Source organism: Gekko japonicus, unplaced genomic scaffold, assembly GCF_001447785.1.
Source record: "Gekko japonicus isolate JY-2015 unplaced genomic scaffold, Gekko_japonicus_V1.1 scaffold6557, whole genome shotgun sequence".
NCBI lineage: Eukaryota > Metazoa > Chordata > Lepidosauria > Squamata > Gekkonidae > Gekko > Gekko japonicus.
The window spans coordinates 13,478-26,887 of record NW_015161616.1 but is presented as its reverse complement, the minus strand read 5'-3'; the positions used below and the strand labels follow the sequence as shown (position 1 = coordinate 26,887).

Below are 13,410 nucleotides of genomic sequence, written 5' to 3'. Positions count from 1 at the left end.
GGTAGCTTGGGCTACCAGTGTGTGGCTGGCCGAAGGTTTTCCTTTACGGTAGGACTCAGATCATGTTTGTAATTTTTGGACCGCATTTTCCCCTTAAGTGGAAGATGTGGAGGATCGGGATACTATATAAAGCTTCTGTTTTTCAAGGCAAAATGATTTTTTTGGTACATTTAACCCAATACTTTGTCCCTTGAAGATATTATCAAAAATGTTGCTGAATGACCCTCTTCATGGCTGCTTTCATCTCACTGTTCCTGAGGCTGTAGATGAAGGGATTCAACATGGGGGTCACCATGGTATACATCACAGCTGCCGCCGTGTCCTTGCGGTCTAGGTTCTTGGGATTCGGCTTGAAATACACCCAGCTCACAGTGCCATAGAACAAGACCACCACGCAAATGTGGGACCCGCATGTGGAGAAGGCCTTGCGCTTCCCAACAGCAGATGGAATCTTCATGATGGTGTAGAAGATGAGTGCATACGAGATGATAATGAGTACAAATGGGGTCACTACCTCCACTACACCCTCAGTCATCACCATTATTTCTATGAGGGTGGTGTCAGAGCAGCAGATAGCCAAAAGTGGGAGAATATCACAGAAAAAATGAGGGATCTCTTCAGGGTCACAGAATTCAACATGGGACATCAAAAGAGTATAAAGCAATGAGTCAATGATGGGGACAACCCAAGACATGGTGGCCAGTTGGAGGCAACGCTTGTGGCTCATCATGGCAGAATAGCGCAGTGGGCAGCAGATGGCCACGTAGCGGTCGTAGGCCATGGAAGCCAGCAGGAAGCTGTCTGAGTTGCCAAAAGACATATAGAAATACATCTGGGCCAGGCAACCAGGGTAGGAGATAGTCTTCTTCTGAGACAGCATGTTATGTAATGCCTTGGGAATGGTGGTGGAGGTAAAGCCAAGGTCAGCTAGGGCCAGGTGACTGAGCAGGAAGTACATTGGAGTCTGGAGGAGGTGCGTGTCGGAGCGGATCAACAAGATGATTGTCACGTTCCCCAGGAGGGTGAGGAGATAGATGGAGAGGAAGAGTGGGAAGAGGAGTCTTTGGACCTCTGGCTGGGATGGGAAACCTCGGAGGAGGAACTCAGAAACGCCCGTTGTGTTCCTGAGATTCATTGGACCAATGCTCCTGCAGTGAGGAGACAGCAAGAAAGTTAGAGGCCCACAGCCAAGTATGGGAAATAAATCCCAAGTTTCACATTTCTCCCTCCCACCATTATCCAGCTACCCAATGAGCAAACTGTGGGAGAATCCTTCTATGATGTATTCTCTCTCTGCCTCTCTCTCCCCAACATTCATTGTTCCTGCCACATGAGATATGTGCATCAGCATCAAGATTCAGTGTCAGGATTCACATTCGGAATTCTGAGGCTCTGGATCAGGAATTCAAGATTTATTTTTTTAAAATAATCTAAATTTCCCAATGAGCGCTGATCACAAAACCTGCACAATGGGGCCAGGTATGAGAAGAGTTCATTTTTCTCCAAGCACATGGTAAACCCTAAGTTTGTAGAAAAATACCAAACATTTAAAAAAAATGGGAGGGGGGTTTACATGGTCCTCAACTGGATCTTGGGTAACATGGAGGCAGCCACCAATAGTGATGTGGTGGGGGCAAAGAAGAAGCCAGGCGATCAATTAGGAGAGAGAAGAAGAACGAAGAGGAGGAGATTGGACTTATACCCCACCATACACTCAGAGCGGATTACAATCTCATTTCCCTTCCTCTCCCACAACAGACGCCCTGTGAGGTAGGTGGGGCTCAGAGAGTTCTGAGAGAACTGATCTTGAGAGAATAGTTCAGGGAGAACTGTGTGACTGACCCAAGGTCACCTAGCAGCTGCATGAAGAAGGAGTGAAGAAGAAGATATTGGATTTATACCCCACCCTATACTCAAAGTCTCAGAGCAGTTTATAAACTCCTTTCCCTTCCCCTCCCCTTCCCACAACAGACACCCTGTGAGGTAGGTGGGTCCGAGAGAGCTCTGACAGAAACTGCTCTTTTTGAAGAACACCTCTGACATAACTATGGCTTGCCCAAGGTCATCCAGCAGCTGCAAGTGGAGAAGTGGGGAATCAAACCTGGTTCTCCCAGATTAGAGTCCGCACCCTAAACCACTACACCAAACTGGCTCTCATAGTGGGGAATCAAACCGGTTCTCCCAGATTACAGGCCAATGCCCTTAACCACTACACCAAGTGAAAGTGTTAGATGGTTGTGGGAGGTTCCAGCACAAAACAGAGAAAAGGCTGGATGGACAAAAGGGTGGCGACAGCAGATGACAGCGACAGCACCTTTCCCCCCCTTCATCACCTAGGTAGTGATCCCACCAGGGAGAGCAAGAGAACAAGAAGTGCCAGCTGGAAACAAGAGGAGGTGCTGCTGCATCTGCTTTCTCCTTTGTTTCTTCCTTCCCCAACTCCTGTCTCTGGGAAGGAATAGGCCACACCCAACAGCAGAAACCAATTAGCATATTAGGCCACACCCAGCAGCACAGCTCATTAGCATATTAGGCCACACCCCATGCCTACTTTGGCTTGCCTGGGTGCCCCGCAGCTGCAGGGAGCCCGGGCAAGCCGCCCCTTGAAGGGAAAGGAAGGCAGCCTTCCCTTGGCTTGTCTGGGTGCCCCGCAACAGCCTTTAGACAGGCCGGGTAAGGCACGGGGAGGCATTTAAATGCTTCCCCAATCCTTCCAGGGGCCCCCTGGCCCGCCTGCCTCAGAATCGCCAGGGGGGGTCGCTCTCCAGGCCTTCCTCTGTAGCCACGCATGCTGAGGTTCTGGCTGTAGCGGGCATGGCCAACTCTGAAGCCAGCCGGAACTCTGTTCCTGTGCGTTCTTGCCCAAAAATAGCCCTGGTGGCAGCTAAGATCACCAAAGGGAGGGGGAAGAGGTGTCCACCCACCACTCTTTGAATTCCTTGCGAGCCCCTGCTTGTAAACATTGCTTGCCTTGATCTTTGGGGGTGGATCCAACCAATCTTCCAACCAAGAGGCCTTCCTCAAGCCTAAGGAGCTTTCCACGAGAGCGTAAGCAGCTCTTCCTCCAACAGAAAAGCCACTTACTTTGGAGGGAGTCTCCTTAGGCTGGAGGGATGTTTCAAAGGAGAGCCCAAAGGAAAGGTGTGTAAAGAGAATAGTTTCCCTGGTCTGGTTACAAACTAAAAATCCTTGGTTCAGGCTGCAAAAGAGGCCTGCAGAAACTCTCCCTTGAGACACAGAGGTAACAGAGTGCGCTGTGACCTTGCTAGATTGATTTCAGCTGGAGGATGGTACAGACCTACCAACTGTCCTTGGTGCTTCACATTCCCAGGTAATTATGGACACCTGCGAGTGGGGGATGGGTGGACCTACCTGCAGATAAGTTTCACTTTCCCCTCTGCTCTTGGTTATTATGGGATGTCATCTGACCTTAGCAACACAGAGAGTTACATCACTTTCCTGGTCTGTGATTGGGTTAAAAGCCTAAACTCATCCAGAGACCTTTTTCTATAAAGTAAGTTGCATTCACTTAGTTGATGGTGTCTGGAGACTACTTGACATGGCTTTGTCAGCGGTCCCCGAGCAACCCAGCCATGGCGTTCCGACTGGATCCTTACCTGGACGGGCTGATTGTGTGAACACCTTGATTTCCTGACCTGACTGTCTCTACTGAAACCTGGAAAGGGAACTGGAACCGTGTTTTATGTGTTCAGTAATGCTCGATATGCTTAGCCTTTGTTATTTTACTCCCTTCACATTCTGAGTCTTGTTTTAAATATTTTTGCACCTTAATAAATATTTATATTTTACTCTGTTGTGGTTTTTGTATTCAGTTAACCTCAAAGCCTAAATCCATTTGCCTTAGGGTCAATGCTCCCTCTAAGCTCTGGAGTCTTGTGAGGAAAAATTCTCCTTTGTGAGCGACTGGCATGAAAGTTGTGAGCGCGGGATCTGGCTACTGCATCAATTAGTTTGCTCTGGAGCCCTTCTTCCTGAGCAAAGACAAAAGTGTGTGAGCCGGAGGCTTAAAAACTGTGAGCTAGCTCACACTAACTCAGCTTAGAGGGAACACTGCTTAGGGTTACCAAGTACCTACCGCAAATCGGTGGAGGACGTGACATCAGCATGCTGGGCACGTAGCCGGGTGACGCACTGGCAATGGGGCTGAAAACTCGATGTTACCATCGAGTTTTCAGCCCCATTGCTAGAGCGTCACCCGGCTATGTGCCTACGTCACGTCTGGGCGACAGCATAATGCAGCATGTGCTTTTTCCCCGCTGGAATGTTCCCGCCAAGAACTATGTGTCCCCCGCCAATTCACAGTAAGTACTTGGTAGCCCTAATTTGCCTTGATCCTTGACCACAACCAAAATCTTTTTGTCTTTGGAAACTCAGTGCGCAATTCCACTCTGCAGGGCTGACCTTTCCTGTAATTCCCTGAGAAGCCGGGAGACTTTGTCTTTCACTCCTGGACGGTTGGGATAGTCTGGAAAGGCATGGTGGCAGTCTACCAAGGCTTGGGTGAGTTTTTAGACTCTCTCAGGTAATTTGTAACTTTGCTTTGTATCGCACTCCCCTTGAACCCAAGTGTTAGCCCCGGCAGGGATTGGCACTTGTGACAAGGTGATGCACAAATATTTTAATAAATAAATAAACTCTGCTCAGTAAATGGGTATGATAGCAGTAGGATGCACCCCTTCATTTCCTCTGAATTCCCAACTCTTGACTTCAAAATTGCCATTTTAAAAAAAAAATGTTGAAAGAAGCGCTCCGACAGCATGATAGTGGGAAAATACCCTAGAAATGGCAGCTCATGCAGGAGAGCGCACACAAAAGTCCTATAGGGATGCTGTGTTGCCTGTGCAAATGCCTCTGCAGTCAGGGTTTGGTTCCCCACGCCTCCACATGCAGCTGCTGGTGTGACCTTGGGTCAGTCAGAAGTTCTCTCAGAGTGGTCCTCTCAAGGGCAGTCCTCGAAAGAGCTCTCTCAGCCCCACCTACCTCACAGGGTTGTGGGGAGGGGAAGGGAAAGGAAATTGTAAGCCACTCTGAGTCTCATTCAGGTAGTGAAGGGCGAGGTATAAATTCAATCTCTTCTTCTTCTGTCTCCCTGCTGTGAGAGATTGTGTGCAGATGAGGAGATGGCAGTTAGAATGAGCATCGTTCTGACAGAGAAGCATTCTTTCCTCTGAGAACACTCCAGGAAAAGTCCTTCGTTTCCCATCAGCTGAATGGGGGGAGGGAAACTCAGACGTGAGTGTGGGTGGGACTGAAAAGGCCCTCAAGACTATAAATGAGGGTCTGGGAAGTTGTTCAGGGGTTCCAGGAGCGGGATCCAGAAACAACAAATCAGTGGGAACGTTGGGTGTCCCTGACAGAAGTAATAAGGAGGCTTCAGTAGGCTTATTAGTGATAGAAATTTTCCAGTCCTTGCAGTGCTCTTACTTACCCAATTCACCCAACTGGTAAATGCTGCCCAAAAAAGATGCTCTCTGTTTGCAGCAGCAGCAGCAGCAGAGTCTGCGAGTCTGTAGGTGCTGAAGAACGAAGGGACCATAATCAGGAGAGATCAGGAAGGAGGGAATATATTTGGCCTTTTCCTCCTGGTTAACAGAGGCTTCTTTCTTCTGCAGCGCAGATCTTCTGCTGAGTGTGACTACTTCCACGACTTCCCCTTCTATTTGCCAAGGAGTGATGGGTCCGGATGCCATGATCTTAATTTATAGTATGTTCTCCTTTAAAACACACACACACTTGTTGTAGAACAGTAGCAAGAGATCCCAAAGGAACTTGCCAGAATCAGAGATTGGATTTTATTTATTTATTATATTTATACCCTGCCCATCCTGCGAACAGGCTCAGGGCGGCTAACAAGAGCGGTACAATGTACCTAATTGGCATAAACCGTAAAAGTTTAAAACCACATAAAAATACATACTCACTCTTCCAGTAAACGGCAGCATTATAAAAATAACAGTTAGCAATAAAGTGCTCGCAGTGCTAAAAGATTAGATGGCGTGCTCTTCAGTTCTAAATCCATGTTGTCCGTCCGGTCATCATCCCTCGAGCCGATAGAGGCCTAGCGATGCATCTGGGCCAGTCCTAGGTTCCAGAAGTTCAATGGAATTGTTGATGGTAACAGTAGTGGCGGCTCCTATTTGAAGGCCTGGCGGAAGAGCTCCGTCTTGCAGGCCCTGTGGAATTGTAGAAGGTCCCACAGAGCCCTGATCTCCTCCGGGAGCTTGTTCCACCAGTAAAGAGCCGCCACAGAAAAGGCTCTGGCCCTGGCTGCGTTGCCTTGCTGCAGAATAGCTCCAAGTTATATACTCCCTAACTTCCTATCAGAACATTAACACTCAGGGTTGTTTTTGTTTGTTTGTCCTCTTTGGTGTTGGGAAGACCCCCTCCCAGTCAAACTGACAGTTGACCTTGCAGTGGAGAAAGGCAGGCATAAGATCTAATGGTCACATGGTAGTGTATAGGAATCCCATGCTTCATACCCTAACTAGGGTTGGGGGGGCTGATGGGTGGCAGGGGGCAAGTGAGGAGAAATTAACTTTCAAAATCAGAATGAAGATTTTAATAAGCAAGCAGGGAAAATGTAAATATAGGAATTCAAGGTATAGAGATTGCTGAAGTAAGGCCCTGTTCATACGAGGCGTTTTGGGCCGGGAGTGGGCCGGATTGGAAGCGCAGCAAACGGGCGCGATCCCATGTCAACATCTGGCTGGCGTTGCGCTCCCATCTCCGATCTGGCCCTTCTCCCGATGAATCGCTTCAAAACCGTTTGGTCCGTAGTTGTCCGTCCGGTCATCATCCCTCGAGCCGATAGAGGCCTAGCGATGCATCTGGGCCAGTCCTAGGTTCCAGAAGTTCAATGGAATTGTTGATGGTAACAGTAGTGGCGGCTCCTATTTGAAGGCCTGGCGGAAGAGCTCCGTCTTGCAGGCCCTGTGGAATTGTAGAAGGTCCCACAGAGCCCTGATCTCCTCCGGGAGCTTGTTCCACCAGTAAAGAGCCGCCACAGAAAAGGCTCTGGCCCTGGCTGCGTTGCCTTGCTGCAGAATAGCTCCAAGTTATATACTCCCTAACTTCCTATCAGAACATTAACACTCAGGGTTGTTTTTGTTTGTTTGTCCTCTTTGGTGTTGGGAAGACCCTCTCCCAGTCAAACTGACAGTTGACCTTGCAGTGGAGAAAGGCAGGCATAAGATCTAATGGTCACATGGTAGTGTATAGGAATCCCATGCTTCATACCCTAACTAGGGTTGGGGGGGCTGATGGGTGGCAGGGGGCAAGTGAGGAGAAATTAACTTTCAAAATAAGAATAAAGATTTTAATAAACAAGCAGGGAAAATGTAAATATGGGAATTCAAGGTATAGAGGTTGCTGAAGTAAGACTTTCTGATATATACAGGACTGAGGTTGGTTGGCCACTGTGTGAGGCAGGATTCTGGACTAGATGGACCTCTGGTCTGATCCAGCAGGGCTCTTCTTATGGTCTTTATGTTCAAAGTTGGAAATACTCACACAGATGCCTGGGTGAAACGTCATCTCTGCCCATGAACAAATGCCCTCCTGGGCAGCATCAGGCTGCTTTTCCTGGGGAGTCGGATGCAGTGCCTTTGGGACTACGTCTAGTTATGTGCTCTTTGGCTGCTCTTCTTCTGTGCTTGTGATGTTCCTCCCCCTCCCTTTTGCCTTGCTTCTTCGTCCTTCTACTCCCTGGCTCTATTGCTGACTAGCAAAGATGCTTCTAAACCCAGATCTTCAATATCCTAGAAATACAGACCATTAGGTATGATAGGGGGGGAAATGTATATCCTTCACAAGTCTGGGGCTCTTGACATGCTGGGAAAAGCTTGTAGTCATCTGTCATGGACCCTGGCTGGGGGCTCCATAGGTTCTCAGAAATCCCCAGAGAAACTATATGAGAGATCCGGGTTTACTTATAAGAAGATCTTGAATGATGCGCCCTAACCTGGATAGCCCAGACAAGCCCAATTTCATCAGTTCTCAGAAGCCAAGCAGGGCCGACCCTGGCAAGTACTTGGAAGGACGACCTCCAAGAAATACCAGGGCCGGGATGTAAAGGCAGGCTATCAAGCCACCTCTGTGAAATGTCCAAGCCCCATGAGGGGTTGCCAGAAGTCACCATGACTTCCAGTCTCATAAGCACACAAACACACAAATACAACAAAAATTAAGATCTTGACTAATGCATCAGAGTTATCAAAGATATGCAAGCTAAGCTTTCATCAGCTGGGCCTCGCATGCAGGCATGCACAGCGAAGCTTGCCAGAACCCAAGGCCCCAGGCATAACTAAAACTACACATCTTATACCCTAAATGCTGGCTACCAGTAAAAGAGTGATTAATCAAGCTATCCCAAACACTTGGATGAGCCAGGCCATCTTGTGCCTGGATTCCAGTAGTGGGAAGAAACAACCCAGGCTTTGAAGATAAGAGCACCGAAAAATAGATGCTTTCGAATTATGGTGCTGGAGAAGACTCTTGAGAGTCCCTTCGACTGCAAGGAGATTGAATCATTCAATCCTAAAAGAAATCAACCCTGACTGTTCCCTGGAAGGCCAGAGGCTGAAGCTGAAGCTCAGATACTTTGGCCACCAAATGAGAAGGGAACACTCACTGGAAAAGACCCTGATGCTGGGAAAGACTGAAGGTCAAAGAAGATGGGGACGGCAAAGGGATGAGATGGTTAGACAGTGTCATCGAGGCAACGGACATGAAATTAAGCCAACTCTGGAGCACGACGGAAGACAGGAGGGCCTGGCGTGATGTGGCCCATGGGGTCGCGAAGAGTCGGACTTAACTGTGCAACTGAACAACAACAACTGCTAACAAATGAGAGAGAGAGAGAATGTTCTCTTGGGAGCAGGTGATTGGTGTTCTCCCATGAGACTCTAGGGAACCATGATGAATTACTGGGCTGCAGCAGAGACTGATCCCTTGCAGGTGTTCCCTGGGAGGCTCTATCCTCCTCACCACTTAGATAGCTTTCAGCTACAGGATCCAGTCTTTGCCTTTCTGCTGCAGTACTGTCCTCAGGAGCCTGTAAGTCCACAGGCTCCTGGCTGGCAGGTGCCTCCTCAGGGGCATCAGCAAGGGCAGGCATGGCATCAGCAGGGGTAGGCAGGACAAATCCTAAAAGAAATCAACCCTGACTGTTCCCTGGAAGGCCAGAGACTGAAGCTGAAGCTCAGATACTTTGGCCACCAAATGAGAAGGGAGCACTCCCTGGAGAAGACCCTGATGCTGGGAAAGACTGAAGGTCAAAGAAGAAGGGGACGGCAAAGGATGAGATGGTTAGACAGTGTCATAGATGCAACGAACATGAAATTAAACCAACTCTGGAGCACGACGGAAGACATGAGGGCCTGGCGGGATGTGGCCCATGGGGTCATGAAAAGTCTGACTCTACTGTGTAACTGAACAACAACTGCTAACAAACGAGAGAGAGAGAGAATATTCTCTTGGGAGCAGGTGATTGGTGTTCTCCCACGAGACTCTAGGGAACCATCATGTAGCAAAGATGGAGTCACCCAGGCCCATATACCATCACACTGGCCATGAAGTCTTGAGTTACTTAGCACAGGATGATAGCCTCAATGTGGTCTCTAAAAACCCACCTCCGAGAATAAGTTTCGGATCATGAATATCCCATCGAAAACTCAACTCTGGAACCAGGGATATCAACCTCTTGCATGATAAGATTAGTCTACTACGAAGCATCCTATTGGCACAATCCTGTGCTTGTCTACTCAGAAGTAAATCCCATAACATTCAATGGTATTTACTCCCAGGTCAGGGTGCATTGGATTGCACCCTAAGACATGTATGCAGGCTTAGTCTGAATGTGAACTCCATTCATATTCCCCAGGGAGATAAAAGCAGTGTGGAGGGGGGACCCCTTCCAGCCCTGCACAGCAAACCAGACCATTGTTGCAACTGTTTATATTTTTTATTTAGGGCATTTATATGGTGCCTCTCCAGAGACCTGCAGAGGGAACTAAAGTAATTTTATTTGTGCAAAGTGGAAAGCTTCTAGCTAACTTCTGGCGACGCAATTGTGTGACCGTTAGACCTTAAACCGATACGACTTACTTATTCATTATCTACTGCCTTGATACTCTGCCTTTCTCCTCAGTGGGGACCTAAAGCAACTTACATAATTCTCTCCTTTATTTTAGCCTCACAACAACCCTGTGAGGTAGGCTAGGCAAAGAGTGTATAACTGGCCCAACCTTCCACGGCAGAGCGGAGACTGCTGTAAACACTGGGCTAATTGGCTAAGCCTTTGAGATGGTGTCTCTGAGCTACTCCTGGGAGCATCTCTCAAGAGGGAACCCAGCTGCACCATCCTCCTTCCGTCAGGTCTGGATATCACAGCTCCCGAGAGTCCAAATGCATGGAGAAAAGCTGATGATACCATTGCATCACCACCTTCCGTGCTACGACAAAGGATGCTCCAGATCCGTTCAGCAGAAGATGCTCCCTGTGCGAAGCTCCCTGCATCCTTAAAATTGGCAGCATCAGCAACCCAAACACAATTCTGCCTCTTGCTTCTGGAAAGAGAAAGTATATTTTGAGCTGTATTCATCAACTGGGTAAGTAGGAATGCTTTGTGCACTATATGGCTTCTACCATTAGCAAACCTACCAAGGTTTCCATTCTCTGAGTGCTAAAGGGCAACCTTTTGGAACCTTCTGATGAGAGAGAAAATCTGCAATGACGTTCCTGGCAAAATTCTGCTGGTGAATGGATGTTTTGCACTGGTTAAGGAGACAGGAGAGGGTTAAGGCTACGAATTTCATTAGCACTGTGTGGACTATGGGTGACATCTGGGGAGGTTAAACCGCCTGTCATACTGTAAGTTAAAGGACCCTGGTTGTCTTCTGTAAAACCTCACCCTCACTCCCTTTCTAGATTTCGAGACATTTTCAGACACTGGAGTTTCTCCAGAGGGATGGGGGAATCATACTCCTCTGTGTCCGAATGTATTTGTTCAGAAAACGTACATGCCCCCTCTCCTGTATTGTACTGCACAGCCCCCCTCTCCACTGAGACTTGTTAGTGGCAGTTCACAATCCAAACGGTACAATAAAACGACACATCCATTAACATAAGCCATGAAGAACAAGCCAGCAAACTACCACTCATTCTAACCATCATCTTCCCCTCCTCTAGTTAACAGTGAGTACTGGCACATAAGAACATAAGAGACGCCAGTGTTGGATCAGGCCGATGTTGGATCAGGCCAAAGGCCCATCCAGTCCAACTCTCTGTGTCACACAGTGGCCAGAAATACCAGGTGCCATCAGGAGGTCCACCAGTGGGGCCAGGACATTAGAAGACGGCTAAGCATGGAAGACGGACAAGCATGGACGGCTTCAAAAGGGAATTAGATAGGCATATGGAGCAGAGGTCCATCAGTGGCTCTTAGCCACAAGGTATAGATAGGGGCTCTGGGGCAAGTGATGCTCTGTCATCTTGGTGCTTGGGGGGGGGTCAACAGTGGGAGGGCTTCTAATGTCCTGGCCCCACTGGTGGACCTCCTGATGGCACCTGGTATTTTTGGCCACTGTGTGACAGAGTGTTGGACTGGATGGGCCTTTGGCCTGATCCAACATTGGCATCTCTTATGTTCTTAAGACATTAGAAGGACATTATTTGTGTGGCATGTAGGAAGAAGAGGCTACCACTGAGCACTGACCAACAGTGTCCTTACTGGTGGGTGTCTTCAGGAAGCAGCAGAGGCAAGGAGGGAAGACCTAGTTAGCACTTCACAGGGGCATTCCAGCCCTCCTGAGCCTTCCCCCTACATGTTACCACTGGCTGTTGCCACAGCTGCTGCTGTCACATTGGGATTCCTTCTATTAAGTCTCTGGCCAGCCCTTTGGTTGCTGTTCATGTTATTGGCCACCAGTGAAAGCAAAGATTTTTCATAAGGGCAGAAGGAAACAAGAAGCAGAGAGAGATTAGTTTGATGTCTGGGGCAATCAAAGTGGTTAGGGAGGGAGGGCGGGAGGAATGTGTGGTGTGCCTCATGACACGGACACTACCCAATGGTGCTGATCAGAAAATAAATGCACAATCACTAATTCCACAGAAAGGTGCAGATAAGTTCTCTTGCTGGGGCCAGAATCCCTGGGCACCAATAGATGACACTTAGAATTCCCAAGGCCTATCAAGCTACTAGGGCCTAGGTTTCCCTGGTTATTCATGATAGTTAGATTTGAACCAGTCTGCAGTATAGGCCACCATCGGATACACAGTCAGTGAAGCAAGCAGGTCTGGTGGAATATTATATATTACATGCAAATGCCGTAATAAATCCCAAAGGCTGTTTCTTTAAACAAAAACAAATAGAAGGGCCATATAAAAAGGTAAAGGTAAAGGTTCCCTTGCTCAAAAGCCAGTCGAGTCCGACTCTAGGGTTGCGGTGCTCATCTCCGTTTCAAAGCCGAAGAGCCAGCGCTGTCCAAAGACGTTTCCGTGGTCATGTGGCCGGCATGACTAAACACCAAGGCGCACGGAACGCTGTTACCTTCCCACAGAAGTGGTACCTATTGATCTACTTGCAATTTCTTGCTTTCGAACTGCTAGGTTGGCAGGAGCTGGAACTAGAGACGGGAGCTCACTCCGTCATGCAGCACACTCGGGTCTCGAACTGCTGAACTACTGACCTTCCACAGCCTGCAGTTCAGCATCTTAACCACTTGAGCCACAGCAGCTCCATAGGAGGGCCATATGGAACATTATTATTACTTACTGTTTTTGCAACCAGAGTCATAAACAACAAACCCTCATCCCACCATAAACCTCATCCCACAGGAAAACGCAGAAGAACTTAAAGGTCGCTACTACAAAAGTTGTCGTGTGATTTAACAATAGCTGCTAGAAATTTTGCCATATGCAGGGTAGACTTTTTTTTGGCCTTCATGTCCATGTAGCCAGGATGATTTCACTTCTGGAGAGAGGAAGTCCAGATTAAATAAAGGGGCGATCATTTCATCTCTTAGAGCTGAAAATTCGGGACAATCAAGCAGAATATGATCCAGAAAGTCAATTTTATTGCTGCCGCAATTACAGAGTCTACTTGGGGAGGGCAGCGTTATGAGTAGACAAGTATGTATTCAGAATGCTGGGTCAGAACATGGGGGAGGATTTGGAACAAAAGGCAGGGGTAGCACAGCTTAAAGTCCCCTGTGATAGCTCATTGCATCTCTGATCGAAACTTCACCATTCCAAACGGGTGTGTTTGCTTGGCAGTTCGATTTTTCGCTATGCAAATCGGGCAGCTAGGTAGTAGTGGGAGGATTTTATGCCTAGGAATCTATCAACCAAAACTTTTCTTCTTATTCTCACCCGTACAGCAGCACCATGCTA

General features: G+C 48.1%; 1 protein-coding gene across 1 annotated transcript; it reads right to left on the bottom strand.

Annotated features, from left to right (window-relative positions):
- Positions 1-202: 202 nt before the first annotated feature.
- Positions 203-1,135, bottom strand: LOC107125881 (olfactory receptor 1361-like). Its single transcript, XM_015429342.1, has one exon. It carries the CDS (start codon positions 1,133-1,135, stop codon positions 203-205), a length of 933 nt encoding a protein of 310 aa, XP_015284828.1.
- Between the last annotated feature and the right edge of the window lie 12,275 nt (positions 1,136-13,410).